Raw genomic sequence first — 21,708 nt, forward strand, 5'->3', positions numbered from 1 at the left:
TCTCAAAAGGGTTTAATAAACCAATATAGCTGCCATCAAATGCATCATAAGTTTTCGAGCAATTCAACTCTTTCTCTCCAGTGTCTGCGATGAAACTCAGCGCATAAGACGCTGTTCTCTAGTTCAACGCTGAAAATGAGCTTCATGCACATGTGCCGCAAATTTCACAGAGTAGGGCTGCGGCGTCCTCCTATTTTGTCGTCCTATGACCTTGAATACTCTCAGATATAGGATTTAAGACGGAAATTGGGGTTTTCAGGGAGCTCTGTTACTCAAGAAGTCGAAAAATTTTAGGTCCGATATCGTCTAACGCATTAGACTGTTGTGGCTTCCGCCGTGATCAACGATACCCATTTGGTTCCATTCGAGAAGCTACACACAAAACGGCACCCAGGTATACATGGCCAGAAGTATGTCGGAAGTGGTTGCGGCCTACGTTCCCGAGGCCATTCTCCATGCTTCTTATGCGGTTGACCATCGGCGTCTGATATCTCTCGCGAGATCAATTCTACAAATCCATTCGCAGAACGACCATTCTCCTCATTCGTATCATGAATATAAGAAGACTGTCATTATAGAAGTGAATAGCAATCTTCGATGACTTGTCTTCCGCACTGGGCGTGGCTATTACATATTTGACCTGTAGCCAGAATGTCCAACTTGGGCGAACTGACGTTTGACCTGCGACTACACGGAACAGCATGTGGGGAAAGTAGCATCACTCCTCACGTATCCCGCTGTAAATAGCCCATGATAACCAGAGACAGTCACCTCAGGAGTCCCGGATCAATGTTACTAGGCTCGACATGCGCCTCGGAGCATATTGTGAATCCACACCGCCAGAAGCTATCGAGGAAAAGAGAAACCTGGCACTACAAACAGATCATCTATAGATCAACGACTAGCTATCAGATTCGCACCTTTTATAGTCCACCATGTGTCCGAATAGCCGAGCTACATCGCCAAAACTCATTAACAATACGGCACTATCGAAAGGGGCAGCTCGATGACAGATAGACCGAGCAACAGGAAGAACGAAACAACACGAAATCTTGCTCGCTGAGTCTTCACGAACTGAATACTCAGTAGCAAAGTGAGTGACAACAAAGTGCTGAAAAACAACACGAAAGCCCACCAAGATCCCAACTCACGTCCTTTGCCGGGTATGATTTCCTTGGATATTGTTTCGGTCCCAACTGTAACGGGTCATCATTGTTAACAGCCCAAATCTAAACGCTTCTGATACTGAGTTATTATATGTAGCCTTTAACGTAGACAGGCCGTGGGTGGACTTACAGGGGGTCGGGCATGAGTGGCATGATTAATACGGCATTGGGGCTATACACGTTGAAGTTGAGCACTCACCTGCTCAAGGTTTCCAGTTTTTGCTATGAAACCGAGCCATGGTTCTTGATAGTCGCTTTCGAGCTGTTGATAATATCTGTTCTCACACCATACTTACACTGCCGAAAAACGACGAGAATCGCAGGTACTGATGCCCAATACAACAACCAGACCTAAAACACGGCAATTTGTGCACCCAGAGTATTAAGGAACAAATGGCTTTGACTCACCACAACTCCCTTGCAGGCGTGGCAAGCGGATTTTACATTTGGCATGTCACCGGTTTCGATCTGCTCGGTATCGAAATGCTTCAACTAAAACTGTGCCACAGGACCTCTCTTTACTCCATAAACCGTCGGGGTATAGTATTGTTACAAGCGTAGCAGCGGTAGAGCATCCTAAGCCCGAGTCGAAAAGCAAGAAGATGTGCGAAAAAAGCAAATTGAGTGACCCGCCAAGTTTTTGACCCCCACCGACCTTCTCGGTGTGTCTGTCCCTTTCCAACCCTCGTCATCAAAGCGTCTCTGTGCGACCTCGCCATTGGCGAAATATCGTGTCTCATGACATGAGAGACATCATACCATTCCTCCCCTCTGTGTGACCAGCCCGTGATTTACCGCCACAAGTCCGCAGACTTCTTCTCATTGTTGGCCGTGCTCGGTCTCGGCCAGTAGTCCTCGTCACTTCCCTTGCTTCCGCCTGTGCTCTGGCTGGGGATGGCCATGAACATACCCGCCCCGTTGCCCACCATAACGCTCTTTCTCGCCGCGGCGGTGTTCCACCCAGAACCTGCAATGTCCGCACCGAGGCCATAGGAACTAATCGGCCGGTCGCCATGTGCGCTCATGCTGCCGCCTCGGCGATGGCCACTAACCGGGGCCGTTGGCTGAAGCATCACTGAGGACCAGTCGAGGGCGTCGTCTGCCTTGCAGTAGATGGTCAAAGGATGGGAGAGCGGACCGGTTCCAGCGAAAGGATTCGTCGAGCTAAAACGTTGTGACGCGCGGACGTTGGAGGCCGCAGCAAAGGGCCGGGGAATTGCCATACCACCGCTATTGGGAGGAGCAAGGCCGCCGCGGCCGCCGCTGGGCATGCCCGACATGGGCCGGTGGGATGTGACCGAATGGGAGGACTTAGGCCTAGCATTTCCGCCAAACGAGAATGGTGCTTGGGGCCGCGGCAGGCCCTCGAGCTCGTCCTGGAAGTACTCGTCCAAAACGTAGACATCTCTCAGGTTGGGCATACCATTGCCTCTGAGAGATGCGGCTAGATATGTGTAGTAGCTGGCAGTCACACTGGAGAAAGGTCCTGCTGACTTGGCGGCGGTGATCTCGAAGCGGAGCGACTCCAGAGAGGTTGACGCAAGCCGTCTCGTTTTCGGTCCGCTCTTGAAGGCCTCGCTCACCGCAGCCTCAATTGCAAGTGTCTGTAGGCTCTGGGCCGCAAGTAGAATTTCAGCCAACGTTGCTGGATGGACACCCGTGTTCAGCAGAGAGAGAACGGTAAGGATGTTGCGAGTGTCGGGACGGCTGAAGTACTCGACCAGACCCGCGGCGGTGACAGATGGGGTGTTGCTGAGGATCAGCTCCTCCAGGGCCGGGAATGGAGGCAAGTCCTCGTTGCGGGAGAACACGTCGTCTGAGAAAGCGTGAGAGTCCATCACCTTGAGTGCACGGAGCTTTCCAAGATTGGCCAGCGCATGCCGCAGTACGAAGGGGTCCATATTGATCTTGTGCAGCTCCAGAACCTCCAGATTCTGCCAGATACCGCCATTGGCCAGCTTGGACAAGCTGCTCTCGGAGCCTCCATGGTATGACATCTTTCGGATGTCGCGGCATCTAGCCTCGACTTCAAGTCGAAGGGTTGCATAGCCGTGCTCGTCGGAGAAAAGACCCTCGGGGAGGTCGACATAGAGAAGATTCGGGAGCACGTGGATGATGCGGGCCAGATCTGCCGTGGCAGCCTCACGGAGCATGTAGGGCACCTTGAAGTATCGAACTCTCGAGCCAAACCGGGTGGGGTCTTCACGCAGCGTCCGACAGAGCAACTTCAGGCGAACAGTTGGGGTATCTTCGGGGTCGGCATTGCGCTTGAAGAAGGTTTTCCGCTTCCGCTGCTCAGAAAGGTAGATTTCGCGGGGGCAGTAGTGAACGGCGTCGATTCGAATGCTGTGATACCTGTATGGAGACAACTATTAGCCAAAAGCCCGACATCTCAGCCTCGGGAGAAGGGGGAGGGGGGCTTGCTTACAAGGCGGCGTTGGCGACTGAGTTCCATTTCCAACTGACCCGTGCGCAGCTGGCGAGATCTCTCAAGTCGCATAGCATGCAGGCGTCGAAGATGGCGCTCGTTTCGCAGGTCTCGTAGGTCTCATCTTGGGTGTGCGGGCAGACGAAGGCGAATATGCGCGGAAGAATATCCTTTGGCAAATTTTCGAGGAGGAAGGTGGAGGCGCGGCTTGGTAAGTAGAGAGGCGAGGTGTTGTTGCGGAAGTTCTGCTGGACCTGGTTGGAGTACTTGGACAGCTGGTGGTCGGCAATGTCGTGGGACTGAGAGTGACTCTGCACGTGCTGCTTCTTCTTGTCCTTATCCTTCTTGAAGAACCTCATTTTTGGTAATGGCCGAATGGCGAACTTCATGTTGGAGGGAAAAGGAAGGGCGGCGTCGGCGCGACGAGGGTGGTATTAGGGGATTAATATATTAAATCAACGGGTCTGCAGTCGCATTTGACCGATCGGCGTCGGCGCCGGTGTTTGGTGCGATGGACTTGGGTGCGGCAGCGGGCAGTGAGCAGCGAGCGAGGCTTACGGCGGCAGGGCCAACGCTACCACGAACCAAACTCTGTAGGTCTGGTGGCCCGGTCAGCTTTTTATCTTTGTCGCCGTGTGCTCGACGGCTCTCGCTCTGCAAACGAGGGGTTTCCTGTGGTTGCCCGTCTTAAGTAGGGAGGTGGTGGTGAGGTGGTATGCGCCGTAGGACCTTCCAGGCAAAGTTCGGGCAGGCTTGCCTGCTTTTGGGGGAGGTGCCAACGGTTTTGTCTGGGATTTCCCGGTAAGTCATCGCCCCCAAAAATGGCAGGAGCCATGCGTGCCCCCTTTTTGACAAACTTCAGATGAAAAAGTCCGGATATCCGCAACCAGTAGTAGCTCTGGTTGGTACGGACACCAACCAACGTTGGTCTTGTGTGTTGCTATAAATTTCGCTCTACATGCAGGTGGGAAATCACCAAGCAAACCGAACAAAGATGGAGGGCCATTGGAACAAAGGCTCGAGCGATGCGACCGCGGGAAGCGGCTACCAGGGGAACTTTTAGTGGCTCCTTGGTGCAAACTAACCTCCTTGGTTCCCCCCATTCAGCTTCCTCTCCACTGCGAGGCGCCCTACACTTCTAGGGACCCCTGGGCGCAGCGGCCATCAGCGTGTGGGGAAGGAAAACGACGTTCCCCTGATTCGCTGCTCCTGTCCTGGATCCGCAGCGGCCCCTGAGTCCTGGAGCAACGAGCACGCGTCGATTCACTGCTCATCACTCTTACCCTTGGTGCCCAGCCGATCCTCTGCTCTTGAAACGAAACACCACGCCTTGCGCTGTGCTGGCGTGCTGCCTTGCGCCTCCCTCCAACCGCCCACCGATGCGTCGTGGCACCTTAAATGCTACCGTGAAATAAAGCCCAATCGGCAGGTAATGAAGTGTCATTTTGTCCACTATCTCTTCCATAAAGGAATCACCTTAAACCAATCTAATGCTCAATATGCTACTCTGCTCGTACATATCCATGTTCATCCATGCAGTCGGTCCACAAGCCCTACCCTATTCTTCTGCCTCGCCTTTCACCTCTCCATTTCTCTTAGCATCCCATTACGTCCATGTCCATATATAGAATCGTCATTTGCGACAGGCTGGCCAAGAGTCTGTGACACCCACACTCAACCATCCGGCATCGCTTTGTACATATCTCGGTTGTGACCCCTCTTCGTCCCCCGTATCACATCTTCCTGACATGAATCATGTCTCGTGGTCGTTGATGAGAAGTGTTTTGGCAATCAGTTGCCGTTGAGCTGCACTCCGTCGAGAGGGCTAGCAGGGCCCGAGGGACGCTTGGCACGGAGGGTAAGCGGGAACGGGTATTCATCGGGGTCTTCCTCCTCACTGCAAATGCTTGTTAGCCTCCTTCACGGTATGCGTAACTTGATGAGACTCACGGCAACTTCCAAGCGACATAGTCCTCGGTACTCAGTCCCTCCCTGCCCTCCTGCAAGCTGGCAAAATCACCAGGAGTCATCATGCCAGTGCGATCCCTAGGAGAGCCAGGCACAGAGAATGGCCGCGAGATCTTCTGCTCGACACCGGGGATGAAGTCCTCCTCCTCATCGCCGCTGAACGAGCCAGGGTAGGCTCGGCGCAGCGCCAATTGACGGGCCTTGACGTACTCCATTCCCATTCTCTTCCAGTCTAGCAGGTCGCTGAGACGCTCCGTACGGTTACGCTGGTTGATACGTTGGCGACGGCTCTTTTGACAGAAGTCAAACATGTGAGTGGTAAGCTGGTTTACAGAATCATCGACACCCTTCGTGCGGCGGTCGACAATGTAGATACCATAGTCGCTTGAATTCTCAATCAGCTCTTCCATGTAGCACCCGAAGCCAGACAAGTTCGTCGTGATGCTGGGAACACCCATGACGGTGCACTCAGCCGGAGTGTAACCCCACGGCTCGTAGTAGGACGCGAAAATGCCCATGTGTGTACCGCGCACAAACTCGTCATAGTCCAAGGGCAGTACCGGGTTGGCAGAGTTCAAGAACTCAGGGTGGAACACAATCTTGACACGGTCTGTAGGGTGGTTGAAGAGCTGTACCCGTCTGATCTGGTTCAGAATGGGATCTTCGCTGTCGCTGATCATGTTGTGGGTGACGATGGGGGGAAGGCCGTGACGCTTCATCGCAAACAGGCGCCTGCGGATCAGGACACGGTCCTGGCTGCTGATGAGCTCCTTCTCATCAGGCATTGGGTCACCGTCATGCCACTTGAGGGAGCGCTCGAAAATACGGCGTCCGATTCCCTTCTCGATAATATCGACGGTGTCACGCAGAGATTTGATGACAGCCTGCCCCTTGAGCGCTTCGACCGTCAACGAGGTGGTCTGGGCTGGCATGATAACAAAGGCGACAACAGTCATCTTGCTGCCGGCAACCTTGAGGCGGTGATTCAAGCGAGCCAATGACTCAATGAACATGTCAACACCCTTATTTCTGAACTCGTACCGTCCGGCGGTGAAGAAGTAAAGGGTGTTCTCGGGGTCGAAGTCATAGTGGCCGTAAAAGTGTCCGCGCACGAAATCGTGAATCTTCTCCTTGGCTTGCTGGTGCAGATTTTGGAACTCGTGCATGGCGGAAAACTTGGTGACGTTCAGTCCATTGGGCAGCACGCCGTCGGGTTTCCGCTTGAGCAAGTGCTCGCTTTCGTATGCGGTGATATGGGAGACGGTAGTGAAGACATCGCAGGCATGCGCGGCAGCGCGCTCGATGCAGTAGCGGTGGTAAATGCCACGCTTTCCGGCTTCAGCGTCAACATCGAACCATTGCAGGTTGTTGTAGAAGTCGACAGAACCAGCGCAAAGGTATCTTCCCAAAAGCGTTGCGTGCGTCGTGAAGATGGTGGTCACATCGATACGGCGCTTCTTCGTCAGGGGCAGAGCCACGCCGGCAAGCCATTCGTGGAAATGCGCAATGACGGCTTTGGTCTTCTCGTGACAGACAAACTGTGGAATTGGTCAGCTTCACCCTTGAGTTATCTGGAAGCATCTTACCTCTCCCAAAAACCAAGCGACAAGGTATCCGAAAACGACAGCTTCGTTCGTCTCATCATCATTGGGTGGCGAGGGGATGCTGGCGACGTTCCACAAGTCGGTCTTCCACTCGTCCAAGAAATGGTACGCAGTCTTGGTGTCAATGAGCAGAACTCGAGGAGCGCCATCAATGAGCCATCGACCGTAGAGGATGCCAATGCCACGGTCCCTCATGGACTGAATCGTGGCAGCAAGTTCGGGAGTGGTCGGTTCGAGCTCCTCAACCTCAACAGCAGCCTACTGCCTGTCAATACAATGTAGCTACGGCATCTAGAAGACGTTCTCTTACGGAATGGTGGTTCAAGGGACCGATGAGGGTGTAGCGGTCGCCATATTCGGCCGTGGTTACAGGAGCTTTGGACTTGATGACGGAATAGATACCGCCAACTGCACATGGCACAAATGGGTCAGCCCACTGCGGAGACGATGATCCGGGGGGTCAGGCGTGGGGATGGTACCTCGATGAGCAACCTCAGTTGCGATTTCGAAGAGAAGGTGGTTCTTGACGTCGCGAGGAGGACGATCGGGGTTGTCCCGAGTACCTTCTGGAAGAGTGGACATTGTAGAAGCTTAAGGGGGGTTGGAGATGCTGTTGACGAAGCGTCAGTTCGTGTAGATGAAGAGGAGAACAGCTTGAGAAGTGATGGCAGCGACGAAAGACGAGGGTAAAGAAAGAACGCGAAAGCTGCAGTGGAGTGGCAGAAAGCCAATTGAAGGTTGAATGACGCAAGTATGCAGGGCGTACTGACAGGCAAGGTAAGGTAACCAAGGCGACGCAGGCGAGAGGTGAAGGACGTCGGAGCTTGGGGAAGCTCCCGAGATGGCGTGCAGACGGACAAGGCTTTGATTTAAAGACAATAAGGCGTGTGGGAGATGCTGGGCGAGACAGACAACAGCGGGCTTGAGAAGGGCTGGATGGCGGAAGGAGAAGTGCAAGACAAGAGCTCTCTCGAGAGGAGATGTTTGCGGGGAAGAAAGGTTTTAGCTACGAGATTGTCTTGGGGGAGAGTGAGAGAAGGCGCGCGGGCATTGCATTGGCAGGCCTGGCCTGATGAGGTGGTGGTGTGGTTGTGGTTGGACAATCCAGTCCGGTCCAGCCCAGCTTCTCGCCGCATGTACTGTTCCGGGTACTGCGCAGTACCTTGCCTCGCTGCGACGCTAGCCCCGATACCTCTAACAGCTAGCTCCTCTCCTCTGGTATCTGGACCGGGGAGAATACGAATGGTCAGAGGGAGTAGTCAGGCAACGGAATGGCAACAGCAGCAGCTGCTGCTGCGAATAAGCTGCTCAGAGGACGTTTTCCCCGTCTCCATCTTGTCTGTTTCCTCGGAGTGCGGGTGAAGAGGGGGGGGAATACTGGAGCTGCAGCACGATTCAATGGGCAATGAATGGACGCTGGAGGGAGAGCTGGGGACGACTGTGGAACAATAACAGCGGGTATTACAGGGCCCTAGGCCTGTCTGAACTTTCAACTTTTGAAGCTACCGCTAGCGGGAATCCACAGTGAGGTGCAGTTTGGGGTGGACTTTGGTCACCCAATACCAGGGGGGTACAAGTCCAGACCACGCGCATTCTCAACAAATTCTTTTCCCATATTGCCCTCGCCGAGTCGCCGTCCGGTATCCGTACTCTCTCTCTCTCTCCACCTCCTGTTCTGCTCTGTATCTTGTGTGTGTTTGCTGACTTGCTTCTCGTCCCCTACGGCATCGCCGTGTGTGATGTTGCCGCTCTTATTCTCCGAATGCGACTCTTCATGCGCCACGAGTCCTGACGAACCCGATATTTGGCGCGCGAGAATTCCCGTTGCTATTACGGGAAACAGTGAAAACTTTTTCCATGCTGCTGGCTTCGTCCGAACGCCGAGGAGTCGCCTTGTAAAGAACCCTGAGGTTGTTTTCGACCCTCTGTCTAGCTTCTACATCGTAATTCTGAGCCAGATCGAAGAAACCCCCAGAGAGAAAAGCGCACGGGAGGCTGGTCAAGGTACCTGGGCCGTACCCAGCATGGGGGCTGCTACCTGTGGAATGACGGCCGGGTAGCGCCAGCGCCAGTCTTCACGCAATTTTGATAGCTGTGGGTACCTGATCAAAGCACTCGCAAGCTGTTGCGAGCTTCCTCTGGAGATGCTTAGTCAGAATGACGACAGTCTTTGCGGGGTTGACACTCCAGCTCCCCAGACTCTGTCTGCGAACTCGCAGTGTTGCTTTCTGGGGTGACCTGTCAGGAGATTGAGCGAGTAAAGAAACGCGCATGCACGGCGTCCAATCAGTGTAAACAATTCGAGCGAGCTGCAGACTCCAAGCCTTGTTCTGCAACCCCCGATTCAGAGTTGCTGTTGCTTGCGATGGCGTCTTTGCCAATTTCTATTTGTCCTTCGTTGTGACCAAGCAAAATTTCCCGGTACCCCCAACTGTCGTGTCTCATTTGGATGTTTTTTCCTCTTCCCATCTCGCCACAGTCTCTCACTAGCTATCCTGAGACACAAAGTTCCAAGGCATCGCGGGAGTCTTGTTTCCATGTCGCCTTGCAAACTCAGCCCCCAATGGCCAAGATCGTGAAATAGTCCACGAATGCGTCCGGATACACCCGCCGGACGACGATCCCTTACATCACCTACTGTGTTGATCTTGCAAAATCTGGTTGTCCGGGAATCGGTCTGTGACATTCCTGCCACTGACATCTCAACCATATCGCTAAGGTCCCGCCCGAGCCAAGTTGACATGTCGATCTAGGCCCGCGTCATGTCACTCAGTTGAGCCTTTTGGGATTCCCAGACGTCTGAGAGCTGAGCCATCGTCGGTTCAAGTGCCATACTCCGAAACTTCTACCTTTCTGCAAACCAAGCTGTTGTCTCCATTCAAGATTCATCAGCTGTTCAATGGAGTTAGGCACCGATGCCCGATTGCAGCATCTGAAGCTAAGCATGCCCGCCCTCCATTATGACTGCGACCGGTCAAGTATACCTTCATACCGATAAGCTGGGACTTTAGCCAGCCCCGCCAAACAACGAGATATCTGTAACGGTTTCGACCGTTGTCCTTTGACCCCATTCGTTGTTGTTGAACGTATTCCCACTGCCACGAATGCGGACAATACTATCGCGAGATCGCGAGATCATGATAACACCGACCTCTCTTCGACCGTACGATCATCACAAAAACTATTCACCTCCTAGCTCAATGCAAGCGATTGTCTTTCAGATTGACAAACAGCTGTAATTCACCATGCGAAACCCAGACGTAATACTTACCGGGGATGTAGCGGTCTGCATAGCTGAAAATTCTCCAGAGTCCTTAGCTCCAGGGTCTTTGGATGGCTTGGCCCACACGATCATTTTCAATTCCAGGCTTTGTGCCTTCAACATCATTCTAGGGATGATGTTGAAATGCGTTGATCAGGCAACGAGCCTTTCTAGTCGGGCGATACCCTCTTACATCCCAGCAGGGTTTAATCCTAAACACAGCTTCAGTCATTTCAGTGATCATGTCAACAGGCCGAGACTGCCTCACGAAGTGCAGCCAATTCCTCAAGGCATGATAATGTCTCGACCTGATCAAAAATCTCAACTACCACGGACAACACTCAAGAAGCCTCAGCTGCCATGCTTGCAGCGACTGCTTACGGGGCCCAAGCGCTTGCGGCCGGCACTTCGGATCACATTCCGCGTGCTCCATCGAGACGCACTTGGGAGGAAATGAGCAAGAGACTGGAATTTGAATAGTGCCCGAAGGACGCAGAAGTGACCCAGAAGACACCTTTTCAGGCAAACGTGCAAAACAAGACACCCTTATCCTTGGCGGATTCTAGAATTTGCTGACTGCCGTATATGAAGAAGCCATCTCCTGGCTCGTTTGGTAGCAGCCAGTTCACCATGGTCACAGACGCGACGTCTGCTGTTGAGAAATATCCGTTATCCTTATCGGACTAAGTATTTAGATGTGGCTAGGGCACTCATGATGCCACCAAAGGCAAATGAACATAACTTTGACTATTGAACGCCGTTGTCAACGGTGGATGTGATATCCCTGAGGTGGCACGCACAGTATTCAAGATATGGACACTGTAGGGCTGTGCACTGTCCGCTTGGGAAACTCCGTCTCACGTGATTTCACTGTGGGATCAAGGTTTTCCCCCTCGGCCCACGACACTTCCATTTGATTGTCACCGACCAACGCAACCCAAGACACTACAACTGATCCCCAACCAGCAGGCGATGACGCGCGATTGCGTCTTTCCAGACCATCAAAACATGCGATCGACTTGAAATATCTCACGGCGGCTTTTTTTCCGCAATGGATGCAGGGTGCATTACCGCCCATTCCGCGGGCGAGGGCTTACGGAGCTACGGAGTTTGTTGCCTGAATGTGCCGGAGGTCTTTCAGAGCATGGTGTCGTGAACAAGGCTATGGCAGCAGTTTCCATGATACTCATCAGGCAGTTTGACTGTACTTTCGCTGTGCAATATTGCCACACTCGCAAAGCCATGCATACGGCCAACGGACGGAAAGGCCTCGGTGCCGCGACTACCCACCCACCAAGTCTGGCCATTGTGCCAGCTCGACCGGGTCCGACAACGAAACGCAGCGCCGTACCCGGGTGCTGATGATGCGGAGAACTGCGACAGAAGCCCAAGACTACGTCGCGAAAGACGACGTATTCAAGCGATGCCCAGCGGGTCCGAGCCAGCCGGTCCTCTGATGCTGGCCCATGGGTTTTTTTGCCTCTAGATTCTGAGGAGAGGAAGGCGGCGGTTCTACGCACGGCGGGAGGAGTCTGAATGCGGATCACTATGGGAACTTTTTTTCCCTGCCTGTGGAGGACGCCTTGAGATGCACGCCCGATCTATCAACACGGTCCGTGTCGGGCGACATTTGCAACCGTTACCCTGTGCAAGACGGCCATGGTTATGTGTTTCTATCGACGCTGCCATCATGCTGTCCTTTTCGGCCCTTGCCACTCGGGCAGAGAACACTGAGCAGCAGGCCGGATGGTCTCAATTCTTCTGCCACCGTTCGAAGCAGGTGCTCCGGGACAGCTACTCGTCGGGCGTGGCTCCAGGAGACTCCAAGCAAAACCCGGCCACGTCCGGCTCGTAAATCGTACATAGTGACCTTGTTGCGTCAGTCTTGTGCCCAAGTATTGGGTATCGGCGGAGAGGAGGACAGATAGTATGCTAGGATTTTGGTCTATCTCTCGGTTCAGGCTCAGGTCAGAACTGGATCACCAGTTGATGCTTCCAGGCGTCACAGGACAAGCCAAATTTTTGCCATGGGAGCATCGGTGGAGGTTTCCCCCCCTTCTGTGGTTCTGCAAGTGCACCAAGTTGGGTCGGGGGAAATGGAATGACTACCGACTTTATGACGGTTGGTGGTGGCATGCTACAGCGGTGTACGTTCACCGAAGCGCCTACCTCCTGCTCACTCTACAAAATCCGCACAGATGCGGCAGATTGGGCCGGTGCAATGCTGCCATCTACGCTCGAAGGCGAAATCTCTGCTTATCCACCTGTTGCCTGGATTTTTCCTGCCGACTGCAGCCCCCAGGTTCTGTCTTTGGTGGTTCGCATCACCACAGACGCCCACCTCGACAGCTGCATATCCCGCTTAACAGGGCAGAGTGTCGCGTTATCGGAAAAACCTCGGCTGGCAACGTGCTTGCATTGCATCTAAAAACTCAAATCGAATTGCCTGCTACGATGGAGTCCTACCACCACAACCGACCTCGACATGTCGCCATGAGAGACGACCGCAGACCAGGCGATGAGCGCAGAGACCGAGGCCGAGCTGGTCGAGAAGTGACACGCTCCCGCAGATCTCCTTCACCTCCATCCCGTCGACCTCGGGATTCCGATAGATTGCCAGACAGCAAACCGCGCGACCATCCCAACGACAAGTCACAGCCTTCCTCCCGAGACCACCACAAATCTCGCGATCGTAGCCGAGATCGCCCTCGCCGTGTGTCCCCATCGCCTTCACGTCGCGACAAGTACAAGGAAGATACCCGCGATCGGTCTCGTGGCCGGGACGCCGTTGACTCGCGGCGCGACTCCCGGACCCGGTCACATAGGGATCGCAGCCGAGGACATCCCCGAGGCGACGGCCGTTCTTTATCGCCCTCTGTGAAGCGAACGAGAAGTCGAAGTACGGACCGAGCTACTGCAGACAAGAAGAAATCAAGACGAGACCAAAGCCCTCGTCGTGACCGCAAAGACTCGGCCCCCCTTGCGGAGTCACGGCATTCTCGCAGCTCTCCTCGGCCTTCCAGACGATCACCTAGCCCCGATCGCCGGGATTACAGGTCAAAGAACAAGGAACGGAGCCACCGCAACCGCCGGAGCAGGTCACGCTCGCCGGGTCGAGACCGACGCGGCCGAGACTACTCCCCTCCGCGTCGTCGCGAGCTATCATCGACCCGGAGAAGGGACCGATCTCCGCTATCAAACCACCGGCATAGATCCCCTGCACGAGAGTCTTCGACATCCGTCAGAGGTGAGCGACGTCCGGCATCGCCCCGTCGTAGTTCCAGAGACCGCCAACGTCGCAAGGAATCTAAGTCTCGTGCATCCTCTCGGTCCGCTAGTAGGGGGTCGAGTCGACGAGTGCCGCAGAACGAAGGTTCACGCCAGCCTACAAAGTCTCAGCCATCCTCCGGCGCGAACAGCGTGGAGGTCAACATGGGCGGCAGAGGCAATCACAGGGGAGGCTTTGCGTCTCACCCTGGTTCATTCAACCAACAGTTCAGCGACCCGCGCCAATTCTCCCAGTCCCCGCAGCCGACTCCAAATTCTTACAACGCTTCCCCAAACCACTCACCCTACGGTGCTGGTAGAGGGAACTGGGGCTCTCAGCAATTCTCCCCGACACAGTAAGTTTTCCATCATTCCACCATCTCGTCTTGATTCGCCTACTCACATACGCATAGTCAATACCCTCCTCAGTACCCTCAATCCAACTTCGGCCCCCCATCTGGACCACAAGGCTCTTACACACCAAACCAATCGTTCTCACCGCCCCCGAGTGCTCCAACCGGACCTATGCAGCCATATTCCCAGGGCAACTTCCGCGGCGGCTTCCGCGGCGGCGGCGCTGCATTCCGAGGCAACCAATTTGGATCCGGTCGGGGGAACTACAGAGGCAATGGTTTCAAGAGTGCGCAGTGGACTTCCAACAGCCATGCCTCCGCTTCTCGTGGCCAATTCGGACAAGCGGATGAAGCGAACTCTCAGCAGTCCACGACTCCCGCACAAAGCAACAAGTCAGACGTCGGTGACAATGCTGCAGAGGGCGAAAACCCTTTCCGGCCATCAAAAGACATGCAAGTGGAGGACACGACTCCGTCCGAAAAGACCGGTGAGAGCGATACCCAGCGAACTAGCAGAGCGCCGCCCGTTGGCCCGGCTGCTCAGTCGTCGTCGAAGTTCAGCTTTGCATTTAAGGCGTCTGCAAAGCCCACTCCGACGGCGCCTAAGCCGGAGATCTCTCAGAAGTTCAATGCCGTCCCTCAACGACGTGAATCCGCCCAGCAAAATGATTCGAGAGACCACGACCGTGATCGCGACCATGATCGGGATCGCGACCACCGGGACAGAGATCGAGACCGAGACCGTGACAGGGACCGTAACCGAGAACGTGATCGCGACCGGGACCGGGAACGGGACCACCGCGACAGAGACCGGGATAGAGATCGGGGTCGAGAGAAGGAGAAGGACAAAGCCGCCGACAGAGACATCCCTCGCGGGGCTCCGACCGAACCTGCATCGGCCAGAGCTCGCCAGGATTCAAGGCAACAACCACCCCCTGGGCCCCGTCAGCCCCCTGCACCAAGGACTCGCAAGATCAAGAAGACTATGCGGCGACTCAAGCCTGGGCCGGTATTGCCTGAAGACCTGAAGACTTCAGATTCAGTTTACTTCCGCAAGCCTGGCAACGAGTCTGTCGTCGGTTCGGGCACCTATGGCAAGGTCTTCAAAGCTTTGCACGTCTACACCAAAGGCTTAGTCGCTCTCAAGCGCATCCGGATGGAAGGCGAGAGAGACGGGTTCCCGGTCACAGCCATCCGAGAGATCAAGCTTCTCCAGTCACTACGCCATACCAACATTGTCCAGCTACAAGAGGTCATGGTGGAGAAGAACGACTGTTTCATGGTTTTCGAATACCTGTCCCACGATCTGACAGGTATTCTGAACCATCCTACCTTCAAGCTGGATGCGGCCCAGAAGAAGCACATGGCCAAACAGCTTTTCGATGGCCTGGACTACCTACATAAGCGCGGAGTCCTCCATCGCGACATCAAAGCCGCCAACATCTTGGTTAGCAGCGACGGAATTCTCAAGCTCGCAGACTTTGGCCTCGCACGATTCTACGCGAAGAGACACCAGCTGGATTATACCAATCGTGTTATTACCATATGGTATCGCTCGCCTGAACTACTTCTCGGCGAGACGCAGTATGGCCCAGCCTGCGATGTCTGGAGTGCTGCCTGTGTCATGGTGGAGATCTTCACCCGCCATGCCATATTCCCGGGGGATGGAAGCGAGATCAACCAACTGGATAAGATCTATGCCGTCATGGGAACACCGAACAAGGCAGAATGGCCTGGGCTGGTGGACATGGCTTGGTTCGAGTTGCTAAGACCAGGTTACCGGCGGGCGAACTCTTTCGCCGACAAGTACCAAGACAGATTGCCTCCTGCCGCCTATCGCCTGCTAGCCGCCATGTTCCGTTACGACCCTGCGAAGAGGCCGACAGCTGCAGAGGTCCTCGCAGATGAATACTTTACCACCGAGGAGCCTCCTCCAAGGCAGGCTGTTGAGTAAGCATTTCCACCCACAACTGTTTAGATGATATTCAACTGACAACTTACATAGGCTCGCTACTCTGGACGGTGACTGGCACGAATTCGAATCCAAGGCACTCCGACGCGAGAACGAACGCAAAGAAAAGGAAGCTCGGCGCGCCGCAGCGGCGTCCGCCAAAGACAACAAGTCTAGAGAGAGAAAGAGGGAGAACGATGCTCACGATGAGCGTGGGGAAGCTAAGAGAGTCCAGCTCGAAGGCAAGGCAGCTGTGCCTGCCGAACGCTCGAAGGCCTAGAGGACCTGCCCATTTTGAAGCTGGGCTGCCTTGGCTTCTTCCAGACGTGGTGCAGCGCATGGAACGGCTGGCCATGGTGGTACACATATATCCTACTTAACACACAAACCTGCATTTGTTGCGTTGGCATGGCGTTGGGGAACTGAAACTTATGGTTGAACGAGAAGGCATAGTTGCTTTAAGGCTTTATGAGCAAAGGGTTCGTTTTTTAAACTCGACTTGTTTCATCGCTGGTCAGCGATATTCCCCCCTACTAGATGGATTTGGAGACACGACGGACGGGCATGGGATGGCTTCTCATCGTGTGGCTGTAGGATTAGTTGGTAAATGCATGTGGGATGCGTCTCGGACTAAACTGTGGGCGTCGAGGTATGAATATACCAACAGATGGGGCGGACTCAAGCCATCTGTTCTTGCAAACATGACAATGCATCTCTATGTGACGGGTCTCCGGTACTTGATTAGGTCTCTGAGGTCGTGTTCGATGGTGACGAGGATACAGGAGGTTTAGATCAACGACCACACTCGTCTTTCGTTCCTCCCACACCACATGTTTCTTGCTCTCGCTACACTACAGTAGAAAGTCAGTCTGGTGTTCTGCAGACTTTACTCTTATCGGCAAGAGGCAGTCTGTCTTCCCCAGAAAGTGACCCGCGTAGCTATCATGCACCGGTTTTGTTGATGTGCGTAACCGAATAGGACAACACCGGCAAAGATGAGAAGAGTAGTTAAGTTTGAGCCCCAGGCAACGAGTCTCTAGGAGGTAAAGAATTACCTTCCTGCCTTGGTGCTCTCTCTCTTGTGCTGTCGCCCGAAAAGATTCAGAGGTTGGATCGGCAGCCATTGCATTGTTGTGCTGTCAAATGTTGACGTACTCGCCATCCGATTATATACCAAGAAAAGCCGTGTGAACCAGGCTGCTCCAAGTCGGTTACAAAAAGGGGTTTGCTGAAAGTGAGTATGGGTGTTTGGGACTGCCCTCACTGATGAGTTCATGGTGCCTACGTTGGTCGTTGGAAGATGCTGAAGACGATAAGGGCAGAATCACTTGAGAGTATTTGGGTTGTATACTGGCAAGAGACCGAGGAGGAAGACCACTGTCATACTAGTGGAGTTACGGAGGGGGACCGCACAATCGCCCCTGGCCCCTGACGGTTCGCAACTAGGCGCAAGGTCGGGAACGCTATCCACGAGGAGAAGAATTTTATTCGGTTGTCGATGCAGCAGACTCGCTTACAGGCCCGTATACATAGACGACCTCTCGTTGTGTCTAAACGGTCTCTGATTTATGTCTCAAAATCTAGACAGGTGGAGGGCCGGGGTTGTTCAGCTGTAACCTATTGTCAGCTCGAGTCTATGCGGGCTTTAGGTCGAACTAGCATCTGATCTGGACTCCTGCGTCGTCCGTGGTCTCTGAGAAGAGTCGGTCGAAACCCGTGCGAATACGCTCTAGAGGGTATTGCAGACACGAACTCGCAAGGCCTGGGTGGAGACTCGCGGTGGACGGCTGTGGTAGTCAGCTATTCAGGGTTTCCCTCTCGGGACGCTGGTCTTAGAAGATAGTTCTTCTTCTTCAGATCACATTTGGGAACATGAGGCCTAAAGTAAGCACTCGTACTTATACCGAACAGACAACCAACGCCCTCCCTTTGCATGCGTCCGACTTACGAGAATGCTACGCCTCGTCATATCTCCGGGCAGTCATACGTATAAAAAGTAGATTGAAAGCAGGTATTCTAGCATCACAAATGTCTGAAATCGACTTGATTTTCATTCATAAGGCTGGTTGGACATGCCCATATCCACATGCAATGTTGGCGATACGTGCAAACTAGGATGTCGGATTCCTGACTGACTGGCAGTAATATGGTAGCATGCTGCTCTTTCTAGCGCCTTTCATCTCTGGCCAATTATTCACTCCAATTGGGCCCAAAAATAAGAACATGGCAGTTCCGCTAATATTGAACACACAGTCGTGCAAATCCCAACGACGCCTTCCTTCACCATCCCAGTCAACACCAACGGTAGGTACACAACAAGAGAATCAGGACGAATTATCAAGAATGTTTGCTCGAGCCCCTCTGAGTTCCTCTAAATACCTTGAAGACAGTCCTACCAGCATGCCTCAGTTATTGGACTGCTTGACGATGACAAGTACGTGACCAGGACATGTCACTGATGGCTACCTAAACGACACTTTACTCGGAAAATTAACGTCAAAGCCGAGAAACAAAATAGAAAGCGCCCTCCATGCAACCTATGAGGAATGAGGACTTCCCCCCATAGCTTGAACTAACGCGAATCAAGACATGTACGAGCATTATGCTAGGCCCTTTTCTAAGCCTAATCTTACAGCATACTGTTCTTCACTTTTCTAAGAAAGTACGTCTGTATGCGCACAAACAAGAGAACATAGTGATGTAAGTTGCACAGATATACATTCTAATACGAGGTCTGTTAACCAGGACGCACAGAAGAACACAACCACAGCCCACAGCTCTCTGTCCACTATGGGAAAGAAGATTCCACTGGCGTCTGCGGCAGAGGTTGCGATGCCGCCCCCCAATCGCTGTTCTATTTAAGCGTGTCGTGCATACCCTTAACTGTCCACATACATGCGCATTGCTTTACGTTTTCTGCTCAGGGGGCCGTCAACGTACGTATGATTATGGTTTTTCTTCATGGGAAGCAGAGATCATGAGGACCCCCTTATGGCCAAGTGGATGGCTGCTGGCCTAGGAAATTAGCCCAGAGGCACCCGAATTGGCAAATTCGACGTTATGTTCCACAAGGCAGTGAAGATCGCGACTCTGCGCCGGCTGGAGTTTTCAAACGAAAAAATTCTTGCTTTTGGATCTCTTATTTTTGGAGTATCTTACAAGCCAAACACACCTCGAGACAACCTTGCAGGAACAATCAATATAACGCCGCATGAAAATCTCAATTTGAAAGAACCGCCTATCCTAGCAAACCATTTCCGCATCTGGCTAATCTGTGTATCATAAAAAAAAAGTCATAAATCATCGTCAAAATCGTGAGCTGTACTGGTTACAGATGGCGAGACAAACACCCATTTGCGTCTCTTGTCCTTTGTGTATGTCCTTTTGCTGTATATGGGTATCGTAACCTTTTTTGGTAAATCCTCTTTGGTTGCGGGAAACAAATCATCGCCGCTGCACCGTATCGTCCAGTCGTGTATACCGTAAAAGGCGTCTGTTTCGCCCTCTTCCCAAGTTGTCATCGTGTTGCCATCTCAAGCCTGGCCTTCGATGGCCTTTCCCTTGTTCTTAGTGTCAGTTGTCTTGAGCAGATCCCGCAAGCTCCCCTCGGCATGGCTCCTGGGAACACCGCCTTGAGCGGAAGTTGATCCCAATCCCACAATGGGCGGTAGTCTCCAAGGCACCCAGCCGGTGAGCCCTGCCAAGAGACCCCTGGTGTTCTTCGTCTGATCGAGCTGGGTTGAAGTTTCGCGCTGTTGTGGTTTGGACACTTCGTGCTGCAGTCTTTCGTCCGAACCTCTACGGGCATGGCGATGCCCCACGCTCTCTTCTACGTCCGTCCGAACTTCGAGGTGGCTTGTCGAAGTCTTCGGCAGAGCCGGCTCGCTCACCAAAGCATTCGCCGAGCTTCGTGGTGATGCCTGGTTGCTGGCTGTCAGGCTCTGTCGTGTGCTCTCTAGCATGGCCGTCGCGAACGAGGACGACTTCCTCCTGACCAGAGGAGGTGACTGGTCCTTCTCTTCTTGTTTCGAGGGCCCTTCCTCTTCACTGACTGTAGACGAAGGCGTCGTGCTGCCCGACTTCCGAGCTGCTGCCCTACCTCGTACCTCTGCTGTAATCTCAGCTGCCGACTTCTTCTTGGACTTATCTTCCTCCGAAGACCGGCTGGACGACATGATGGTCTCAAGCGTCCCCATTGCTATGCTCCTCCTCCTTCCATTACTGCGTCGCTTCCTGTGTCTTCGTTCATCATCTGATACGGCTTCCAAGGTAGGTCCCACGCTGTGACGCTGGCGTCGGGAAGATGATGCGTGACTGACGAAGGACGCGCCGGAGCCATGAGGCGCGACGTGAACTTCATACTGGTTACTCAATGAGTATCGTGACCTGGCACATATTTCAGCGATGCGGTCCAGGTCGGCGTTGATGTTGTTGTCCCCCTCCTGCGACTCGATGTTGGCCATCATGCTCTTGAAGCCGAAAGCCTCTACGGGAGGGAGCTTGGCCATAGCCTCTTGTCCTTCAAGTCGCTTCTTTGCCATTCCTCTGGCCATGCTTAGACCGCCATTTTGAGCCGATTTGCTGCCGCCAAAGGGTGTTCGCAGAGCAATGATGCGCCGAACGGATGCCGCCGGGCCGCTCACAACGGATGAGGTGGACCTTGGGCCAAGACCGGCGCTACCACCGTTGCTCCGATTTGTGCTCGTGGGTCGGCTGTGAGAGCCAGAATATGTCCTGACGATGACTGGCTGTGAGTAAGTACTGCTTTGGGCCCCGGTAGACTTGGCGTAGCGGTGACGAGACGGGTAATTGCTGTTGAGCTCGCGAAGAGCTGAAGTGCGGTGGGCGGCGGTGCTGTCGTCAAGAGGTATGGGCTTCCCCTCTGCAGTCGAAGGAATAAGTGAGGTTGAGGACGTGTTGGGTTGGAAAAGCGGGGGAAAAGAGAAGGTCAAAGAGTCTCGCGTCGCTTTCTTGGACGCAAGTGGAGGGAACGGCGTCGTAGCCGAAGAGCTCCGAGTATGAGACGCGGAGGTAGGATGGCGGGATTGGGATGGACCGGAATGGTCCTTTGGTGGGATCTTCCCCGAGTCCATCTTCACAGTGAGTGGCGTGTCGTGGGATGGGCTTTATATGTGTACATTCATAAAGGCAGCATGAGCTGCTAGGGTAGCAGTGAGGAGCTCAGAGCAGGTGGTGTTTTCTGTCGTGCGGCGGGTATTGAGAAAAACAGGAGAATCAGACCAGCGAATGCGGAGGCATGGCTATGGCTGTGTCGGTTCTCGCGTGAACAAGTGTCAAATGTCGTTTTTTGACTGGGTTGTAGGTCGCGCGGGCGAGCATATGCAGGTAGGTTTTAGCAGCGGTGCGTCTCGTCCGTTCTGGATCTCTGGCCTTCCACTTTCGCCGGGGTGGAGTTGGGGAAAGTTGAGACAGACAGAAGCTGGCTCGTAAATCGAGGATGGAGAGAGAGAAAGAGAGGGCGGCGTGAGACAGACAGAGGCGGCCGATGGAGTAGTTGATGCGATGGTGGATACTGTCGAGGATGCAATCCGGATCGCCTCGAGGCGCGTGGACGGCGTCGACGCACGAATTCCCTGCAGCAATTGCAGTTCCTTCGCAGAGAGATGTGAACTGGGGGCTCTGAGAGGGGAATGGGAGCAAAACAACAATTAAAGAGAAAAAAAAGAGGAGGAGGAAAAATGGCTTTGC

At 53.8% G+C, this 21,708-nt stretch overlaps 4 protein-coding genes across 4 annotated transcripts; 1 reads left to right on the forward strand and 3 right to left on the reverse strand.

Annotated features, from left to right (window-relative positions):
* Positions 1-1,957: 1,957 nt before the first annotated feature.
* On the reverse strand, positions 1,958-3,953 carry CGCS363_v005230 (uncharacterized protein; the record flags this gene model as incomplete). Its single annotated transcript, XM_036637079.1, has 2 exons — positions 1,958-3,521; positions 3,595-3,953. The coding sequence occupies 2 exons, from the start codon at positions 3,951-3,953 to the stop codon at positions 1,958-1,960; spliced, it is 1,923 nt and encodes a 640-aa protein (XP_036497773.1).
* A 1,432-nt stretch (positions 3,954-5,385) lies between these two features.
* gsy-1 (Glycogen [starch] synthase) lies at positions 5,386-7,748 on the reverse strand (the record flags this gene model as incomplete). The annotated part of the gene is made up of 5 exons (XM_036637080.1): positions 5,386-5,491; positions 5,545-7,100; positions 7,149-7,424; positions 7,477-7,574; positions 7,646-7,748. The coding sequence occupies 5 exons, from the start codon at positions 7,746-7,748 to the stop codon at positions 5,386-5,388; spliced, it is 2,139 nt and encodes a 712-aa protein (XP_036497774.1).
* Positions 7,749-13,860: 6,112 nt separating this feature from the next.
* Positions 13,861-16,279, forward strand: lsk1 (CTD kinase subunit alpha; the record flags this gene model as incomplete). Its single annotated transcript, XM_036637081.1, has 3 exons — positions 13,861-14,051; positions 14,109-15,998; positions 16,054-16,279. The coding sequence occupies 3 exons, from the start codon at positions 13,861-13,863 to the stop codon at positions 16,277-16,279; spliced, it is 2,307 nt and encodes a 768-aa protein (XP_036497771.1).
* A 3,253-nt stretch (positions 16,280-19,532) lies between these two features.
* CGCS363_v005233 (uncharacterized protein) lies at positions 19,533-21,092 on the reverse strand (the record flags this gene model as incomplete). The annotated part of the gene is made up of 1 exon (XM_036637082.1): positions 19,533-21,092. One exon carries the CDS (start codon positions 21,090-21,092, stop codon positions 19,533-19,535), a length of 1,560 nt encoding a protein of 519 aa, XP_036497772.1.
* Positions 21,093-21,708: the final 616 nt, after the last annotated feature.

This window comes from Colletotrichum siamense, assembly GCF_013390195.1.
Source record: "Colletotrichum siamense strain Cg363 chromosome Unknown KSG_Cg363_contig03, whole genome shotgun sequence".
NCBI classification, from domain to species: domain Eukaryota; kingdom Fungi; phylum Ascomycota; class Sordariomycetes; order Glomerellales; family Glomerellaceae; genus Colletotrichum; species Colletotrichum siamense.